General features: G+C 39.6%; 1 protein-coding gene across 1 annotated transcript; it reads left to right on the top strand.

Annotated features, from left to right (window-relative positions):
• The first annotated feature begins 849 nt into the window (after positions 1-849).
• rabep2 (rabaptin, RAB GTPase binding effector protein 2) lies at positions 850-8,773 on the top strand. The gene is made up of 12 exons (XM_008416625.2): positions 850-1,055; positions 3,767-3,922; positions 4,741-4,823; positions 4,893-5,270; positions 5,348-5,443; positions 5,792-5,890; positions 6,491-6,604; positions 6,728-6,806; positions 6,928-6,939; positions 7,095-7,249; positions 7,787-7,903; positions 8,017-8,773. The coding sequence occupies exons 1-12, from the start codon at positions 1,031-1,033 to the stop codon at positions 8,119-8,121; spliced, it is 1,419 nt and encodes a 472-aa protein (XP_008414847.1). The 5' UTR covers positions 850-1,030; the 3' UTR covers positions 8,122-8,773.
• The last annotated feature ends 43 nt before the right edge of the window (positions 8,774-8,816 follow it).

Raw genomic sequence — 8,816 nt, forward strand, 5'->3', positions numbered from 1 at the left:
ATGGATGGATGGATGGATGTTGGAATGGGGTGAGTGTTTTGCTGCAGGAGGGACTGGTGAGCTTCACAAAATGAATCGCGTCATGGAAAACTACTCATAYGATGTGGAAATGTTTAAAAGACAGCTTGATGAGTTTTCAAACTGGATGATRAMCCGAAGCATACTTCCAAATTAGTTGCAAAGTGGCTTAATGACAAAGTCAGTGTTTTGGAGTGGCTATGACACACTGACCTCAGCACCACTGAAAACTGGTTAACTGGGTTGAAAATGTCAGTGAAGCAGCCTACAAAAGTGACTCAAAGCAATTCTGACAGGAGGAATGGGCCAGAATTTCAGCAAACTATTCTAGAGTAAGGAACTAATTAAGTCCTAAAAAGCTCCTATTATTCTGCCATTTAGCAAATAAAGTTATTTGCAAAARCATAATATTGGTGTTGTCAGGCAGATTCTATTTATATGACTTCTTGAATCTGGCACTAATCAGGCCCTGGGTGTGGCTGGCAAAAAAAAAAAAAAAAAAAATCAAGGGAAAGTGGTTAATCAGTTAACTCATGATTTTAAAAGAGGGATTGGGTGTGGCTTAAAATGCAAGCTTTTAATTTGAAAAATGTTTAGTAACTGTACTGTATATTTTGCCTGCTTACTCTACAGAAACTGCTAAAAATATACATTTACAAAATTTTCTCCAAGTAAAATTTAKAGTATTTAAAAGTAACTCCCGMAATAAAACTCTTACATATTTAATATCTCATAGATACAGTGAAATAAACACTTTTCCTGGCTTGTTACTGCYTGAATGGCATCCAGGGTCAGGACTTTGTGAACAGGAAGGAGGTTGACGTGTTTTCCGCAGGCTCAGACCGGGGAAAGTTGTTTCCTGAACTAATGCTTTCCACACCAAACCCTCGCCCTCCTACAAAATGACTGAAGCGGACTTTAGGAACTGTTAATACTCGTGTTTTTCTTCGTTTTTTAAATTTTTTTATTTCTCGCCCATGTCCTGCCTGTTACTGAGCTGTCTGATGAGAAGATGAGTTCGGAGAAGGAAGACACAGGTACTAAAAGCAACAGGTTTAACTCTAATCTGCTCTCACAAACAGMTGCGAGACAGTGCAATTAGATTTAAAGCTTGAGTTTTATTTTTTTTWAATGTTGGCTTGTTTCTAGTGTCGGGTTAAAGCTTTAGCTTGCTTACGTTAACAGATAAACGGCCTGTTAGCATGATTGACCACTGAAATTAACTGCAGCGGCTARGCAGCAGCTAACACATCCAGCTAACAAAATTGATACGTTGGAAGACAATTTTATAAAATATTTGCWTTATTACTAACTATAAGAGTTAGTAATGATGCAAAGTAACGTTAAATATTAGTTTTTAAACCAGTTACCCACACCTGACAAAAAAGAGAAGCGATTCCGAAAGTAAATAATGAGAAGTGGAAGCGAAAATGCCTATAATTGCATGTTTTTGAATGGTTACTGATGCATTAAATGAAGTTTTAGAAATGTGAAACCTTTCTGTGTAAAGTTTGGTTCTTTTTACATCTTCTTTTACAAGCTGTGCTATTTTGAAAGTCAAGTCAAGATTACCTGTTGCGTATAATGAAGTAAAGGAAAAATTCCTCAAATGCTTGTTTAGGTGTCTTAAAATATGCCTTAAAATAAAAGTMTTTTGCAGTTTGTATTTTAGTAGTTTTGTTAAAAGATAAACAGTGATTATATTTTTCCCTTTTTACAAAGCTGTCCACCTGAAATCTGTTGTCACAAATGGATAAAGTACTTGTTTCTAATTGTAAATGAAAAATAGATTTAAAATGTGTTCGTCATATTTGATGTGACATATACAGGTGCATCTCAGGGAATGAGAATATTATCCAATATAATTTCTGTTGTTCAGTTCAGAAATATGTTACTTATACAAGTGCTATAATTTTTTTATATTTATCATTTTGGGTTATAACTAATTAAAAGTTGACATTTGTTTTTTTTTTTAGAAAATAGTTATGGTATGGCCTATACTCATGGAGAGCGCTGACTTGACAGCTGTCTGCCAAACAGTCTTTCACATGGAGTGGAAGTCACAAACAGTCATTGCTAAAGAATCTGGTTCTTGGCAGAATACTGTATTTAAGCATTGTGATGGAAAATTTTGTGGAAGGAAAAAGTGATAAAAGCAGCACAGGGATAAGCACAGCTTTGAGAGGATTTGAAGGTCATTCAGCAGGACAACAAAGAGTRAACTGTGGCTGCAGTTAGTGTTTGGTCTCTTTTTTTAATATCCTAGTTGAGTTGTAATGTTTATAGAAAATAGCTGGGTAAATATTGAAGTTAAACCTGCTTGCACTTTTCTTTTTCTATTGTTTAGATTTGTAATCCTGTATTAGGCTTTCCAAAAGACACCAAGCTTYATCTGCATGTCAAATTATGGAGACATTTCACCAAGTGCAGTTTCCCTTAAAGAGCAATCTTACTCTCTCGTCTAAAAAGTAACATTTTACTCTAAAAGTAATTTTATCTGTGAGGTTTATTTAAGAAGTCTTATATGATCGAGTTTTGACATAAACKACATTAATTTAGAAAGAAATATGCATTCTGCAATGATAGTGGTGCACTTGTCATCAAATTATTTTCAATATATAGATTTTTAAGGGCTCAAAATAAGAGTTTGACTTCTTAATTTCTTATTGAAATACCAGTTTGTGTATAATTAAATCAAAAGATTTTGAATTTATTAAGTAGGTGATAATTAAAGAGAAAAACAAAACACGTTGTAATAATTTGCCAGCATGTGCAGATTTGTCTCAGTTCTGCTGAGACTTTATTTCCACTAAATAAAATATTGGTTTTAATGAGCTACATGTAAAGTTTTTGTCTTTAATCATGTGTGATAGCTGAAATTTGGGGTTTGTAGCACATTATCATTTAATAGCATCCTGGTTTGTATTAACWTTATATTTAGATCTTAGCATAAATTCAACAATTCAGCATTTAAAACATAATGCTAGAATTTTTTTTTAAAGGTTTTGTTGGCTCTAGTGGCCTTTATTTGACAGGAAAGTTGGCAATGAGAGATGGGAAAAGACATGCGGCAAAGGTCACCAGGCYGGGAATCGATCCTGCGACGGCCCAAGAGCCAAGGCCTCCATACATGGGCTGCGCTTAACCCCTGCGCCACCACAGCACACCCATAATGCTAGAATTTGAACATGTTTTTTTGTCTGCTTTCAGGCTAGTAAGACTTTTTCTTTCATTCATTTCTTTATTTTAATGTTTTTATTTTGGTCTAAAGTATTGGGGTCTTTGCCTTGTGGCCAAAATTGTCAAATTGGATCCGAGTATAAAAAATAAATAAATAAAAACACAAGAAATATTTTGTTGTGCAATGTTGTTTTTATTCGCTCAAAAATAAGCCAAACATTATTATTAGGATCATCAAGCAGATAAATCTGCACTTTGCTGTCGGACTGCAATTACAGTCGCCACACTGTCAGCTGTCAGTATTTGTTTTTAAACAGATGTAGTTACCTCCGCCATGCACTCTGTGCGTAAAGTGGTCAGGAGTGCGAACTATAAGCCGTGGAAATGACGGAGAGCAACCACATTCAAATAATAGAAAATAACATTTTCTGTGTGAAATTATGCAACCAAGGTAACAGATTCATACATTTCCCGAATTCTCCCAGGAGTGTCAACATGTGGACATTACTGCGTATCAGATTTCCTGTGGGGAAGTGTGATAAACGATAACGCTGTGTGTGGTTTTCAGTGGTGAGCCTGCAGGCCCAGCTAGCTGAGTACCGGGCCCAGGCCGAGCACTGGCAGGGCGTGGCGACCATCTGCGAGCTGAGCAAACAGGAGGAACTGGCCGAGCTGCAGAAACAATGTGATGAAGAGATACAGTCTCTGCAGGAGGCGCTCAGAGGTCAGGAGCTGTGTGTGTTCGCACTATGTGGGTTACATTGCTCTAAAAGTTTACACAGCTAAAGTTATATCTTGTTGACATTTTTGGACCCTGTTGATCTAAAAGGGATTTAGAAAAGCATAACAGAAAATTATTTTCATTAGTTGCCTAATAGGACATTAGATTTTTTTTATTACCCCAAACTTGTTTCTGATTGGATGATCAGTCCAACTATCACCTATGAATAGAAATTAGATTTGATAAATGTTTTAGTTTGCATTGTCCACATGTCATTTCTTTTTTCTTTTAAAGTTTTTTTTTGTTGGCTCTAGTGGCCTTTATTTAAAAGTAGTTTGACAGGAAAGAGGGGACACATGCAGCAAATGTCACCAGGGTGGGAATCGAACCTGCGACCACCGGCATGAGGACTAAGGCCTCAATACATGGGTTGTGCGTTGCCCCTGCACCACCGCAGCATCCCACACATTATTTCTAAGTTTTAGTTTAGTTTTTCTCACCTTAAATTAAAGTTAGACATTGAAAGTCAAATTGAGGCTTTCAATGTCTCATATCTAAATAATATATTCATTCAACAGTTAAATTAATATTTTGAAACTAATCTCTTATTTAAACTAAACCTTCTAATTTGTTCTCAGAGTAGAACAGGGTTAGTACATTTTTATCTGCTTTTCATTTGCTTAATTGTTTTTTACTAATAAATATTAGTAGATGATCAATAAAAATAGCAATTCTTGATTTTTAGCGATAAACGTTAGCTGATTTGACCTCATAATCTTTAATTTAAGAGTAAATATCTTTGGTTTATTCTACATCATCAGAGACTGCAGCTCAGTATGAAGCCAGGATAGCGGTGCTGCAGTCCCAGCCTGTGGACTGGAGGAGAACCGGTGGACACAACGCGGTCAGTTTGCTTCTTTTAATATTTTAAGTATTTCAGACTGAATCTTATCGATTGTTTTCCGTCTGTTAGACCAGCAACAGGAAGGGCCGGGGCGACGCCGACGTCTCCACTAATGACTCTCCAACGTCGGCTGTCAACAGCTCGAAAGAGGATGAAGCGGCTTCGCCGGCGGACCAAACGCGAAGTCGACCCGCAGAGTTGGAGGCAGCGGCAGAAGGAGAAGGCTCGCCTCTCTCAGCCGAGGGTTATTTCTCACTACAGAACTGCGACTCAGCGTCGCTGTCCTCGTTCTCCCTGGACACGCCGTCTCTGCCCAGAAAGCTCCTCGCTCAGGACGACACGGATTCGCTGGTTTCCACGGGAACGCTGGTTCCCGAAGCCATCTACCTGCCGCCAGCCGGACACCGCCTCGTAACGCACAGCGACTGGGACGCCATGAACGCGCAGGTCCGGACACGGCAGCGTTCGGCTATCGGGCGGCAGAAGGTCAGAGGGTTTTAGTAAACCTGTGCTGTGTTTGACAGCTGTCGGAGCTGCGAGGGGAAGTGAACCGGCTGCAGGCGGAGAAGGAGGAGCTGGAGAGAGAACTGGATACACACACCCACCAAACCCACAAACAGGTGGGACACGCTGCTCTGATTGGCTGATAAGAGTCGATGATATGATGTGTAATCATATTTTTTGTGCTCCTGTTTTTTTAAAGCGTATTATTTTGGCATCCTGATTTATGCATAAACAAGAGATGATATGTAATAAAGTAAAAATTGCTTAATTTTCTGTGTGATTCTAAAGTGTGGCCTCAATTAAGAACAGCATATTTTACATATTGTTGCTGAATTTATAAAAAAAAAAAGAAAACTGAAAATTGGATGTTTTTTTATTAATGCGTTTTCTGAATAAGCTGATTAACTCTGGAGGAGTCAGGAGTCATCTGCACATTTGAATAAAAGTTGTTTGTTGGTGTTCAGGTCTCACTGCTCCAGTCTCAGGTCCAGGCGTCAGAGACTCTCCTGCAAGATTTACAGAAATCTTTCAGCCAATCGCAGAGCGCTGTGCAGAGCCGACTGGTGAGTATAACAACACTGATCTGAAAAATGTGTCTAATGAAAGTGTTGCAAAAAGGAATGTTTATTATTATATATTTACATATTTATTATCGTCATATAATAATAGCTGTCTGCATCCTCCTCCACTTACTGGACCAGACAGAACCTAAACACGCCTGTTCGCCTTTCAAAACAGATTCTGCACGTGTGTAACTTTCATATTATGTGACATATCAGAAGCGTGCATCAGGAACTATATAAATAATATGTTTAGCGATATATATTTTAAAATAAACTATTTTAAAAAATAGCATTTTTTGCAAATAAAGTAAGCGTTTCATAAACCTCAAATTGGAGTTTTTAAACACGGGTTTTGACATTTTGGGTTTTAAGCTATTTAAATTGTCATAGGGGCGATCAAATGCATTTAGATCAATTAAAAAAATGTGAAATAGCCCTTTAACTAGAATTGGAAGCCTCAATCATGAGCATTATTTTCTCCTTGGACATAAAGGGCATCTTTTCTTTCTTTTTCTTTTTTTTTTTTTAAGGGAATGCAGAATTAAAATAAAGTGCGCTTCTAAATGCCTGAAACCGACCTCGCTCTTTTCTCCTGTGCAGGCAGAGCTGTCCCTGTCTCAGCGGAAAATGTGTTGTGAGTTGTCCAGGCTGAAGGGAGAAGAGGTTGACGAGAGCTTACTAGACTCCATGTCGTCCCTCTCGAGCGCACAGCATGTAAATCCACCATTTTTAAAACACTCTCTTACAGAACACCTCACTCAGAGGAGCTGTCCAATTTGGTTTTTATTTAAAAAAAATCAATTCAAACATATTTTATAGTTTACTGTATTCCTGTAGGGGGCGCACTGTGAGGAGCGGCTTCGCATTGAGATCGTCAATCTGAGGGAGCAGCTGGACAGCCGGACGGAGGAGAACGGTCTGTGGACAGTTTATTTATTTTTTTCCTAATCTGTGATTATCCTGCTAACTTTCGCATTGCTGAAATAATTTCTTCCACTCCCTTCGTGGCCGCTGCTGATTACGACGACTGTCATCAGATGTTTTGGAAGGTGAGTGAACATCATGGTTTATCATCACACTGCTCACAAATTAACCTCCCCTGAAGGATAATGTTTCATTTCAAACGCCTTTGGTTAACTATCTGTCCAGTAATAAGTCTCACGGCTGTAAAGTTACAGAGCTGCGCTTGTGATTTCCTCCGCAGTGCAACTGTCCACTCTGAGTACGGAGACGGAGAAGATCCAGGCTGAGAGGGACCAGCAGCAGGCTCAGCTGCTTTCCTGCCGCAGTGAACTGGACGCCCTGCGGGTGGCGCTCACTCATTTGCAGAGCTCAAACAAAGGCCTCACTCATGATAAAGTAAATAAAACTTGATCACAAACTCTTATTTTGATGCGGTTTCAGCTATTTGAGATAGTACTGTGTGCTACATGGATGTCGTGGTGTACTACATTTGTAATGTATTTATCTGCAATTGCCCCTTAGGGACAATAAGGTTTATCTAATCTAATCTATTTAGTCACACTAGTGAAATCTGTTGAGGAGCTGACGATGGTAGGCTGTAGGGACTTTAAATAGGCCATTCTGATGGATGCATGTGCTTTGATTTAAATGTGGGGTCTCAAACTTTATCCCTGAGGGCTCACGTCCTGCAACTTTTAGATAACACACTTAATGTAATTGTCTGAATTACCTCCTCAGCAGGAAATCGAGTTCTAGAGAGTCCAGCTAATGACCTACTTGTTGAAATCGGGATCCCAGCTCTGCAGTTTGAGACAACTGATCCAAAATCTTCCATTCGTACAGCTCAGGCTGTATGTTTTGGGTCGTTGTCCGCCTAGAAAGTGAGTTTTTTTTTTTTGTAAAACTCTGTTTCTCTATTTCTTTGGCTCTCAGGCCGTTCTTCACCAACAGTGTCTGGAGCTCCGAAGCCAAGTGATCAGTCTCCGCTCTCAGGTGGACACCAGCCAGACCGTGCAGAGGGACTTCGTCGAGCTCTCGCAGTCACTTCAGGTGCGGTACGAAACGACGCCCAGCGATGAGGTGTAAGCTATCAGAACCGCCCTCGCATGTGCCCCCGCTGACATCTCATCCTCCGTCTCTCTGTCTCTCTCTCCGCTCTCCAGGTGAAACTGGAGTTGATCCGGCAGGCGGAGAGCCTGGAACAGGTCAAGGAGATCCTGGGGGAGAGCGTCGGCGAAGCGGAGTCTCAGCCGGCCGAAGCCTCGTGAGCGTCGGCGGAGGAAAAGCTCAGGAAACCAAAGTACAACGTCAAACATATCGCCCGGACCGAGACGGTCCACGCGCCGAACTGACAGGCCAGATAATGCAACACTGATTTCCTTTTTCGCATTAAGACACAGGAACCTCTCACAGACTGTATCGTCTGCTTTCCACTAGCTTAATGAAACGGTTGATCGAGAACCATTTTTATATTTACTTCTAGTAACACATTCCTAACTCTAACCTGAACATAATTTTGTTCATGAAACTGACACTCGTCTGCGCAACACTCGACTCTGCAGTGATTCTACATATTTAAGCAATATTTCTCAGTGAAGAAGGACCTGTATGCAGCTCGGTGCAATAAGGATGTATAAAGCAATGCAACATAGAAGATTTTTTAATGTATTTTGTTTTTATATGTAATTAATAATCTACTTGTTGTCACTTATTGGGCGAGTAGTCGTAGACCCCGTACCTTTTAAATTTGAGAACTGAGATTAGAAAACGAATGCGTTGTATTAGTAGAGGGATATAAATGTGTACCATCTTTTTTTGTTTGTTTGTTTTTATTACACACTGAAGATGAAAAACAAGTTGTCACATTATGTCGCTCAAGCATTAAGGTCAAACAAGTATAATAAAGTTCTGCGGCTCAGAGCTCTTTGCAGTTTGACTGTACATGCAGACAGATTAAGAGTTA

Source organism: Poecilia reticulata, linkage group LG8 (assembly GCF_000633615.1).
Source record: "Poecilia reticulata strain Guanapo linkage group LG8, Guppy_female_1.0+MT, whole genome shotgun sequence".
Classification (NCBI taxonomy): Eukaryota; Metazoa; Chordata; class Actinopteri; order Cyprinodontiformes; family Poeciliidae; genus Poecilia; species Poecilia reticulata.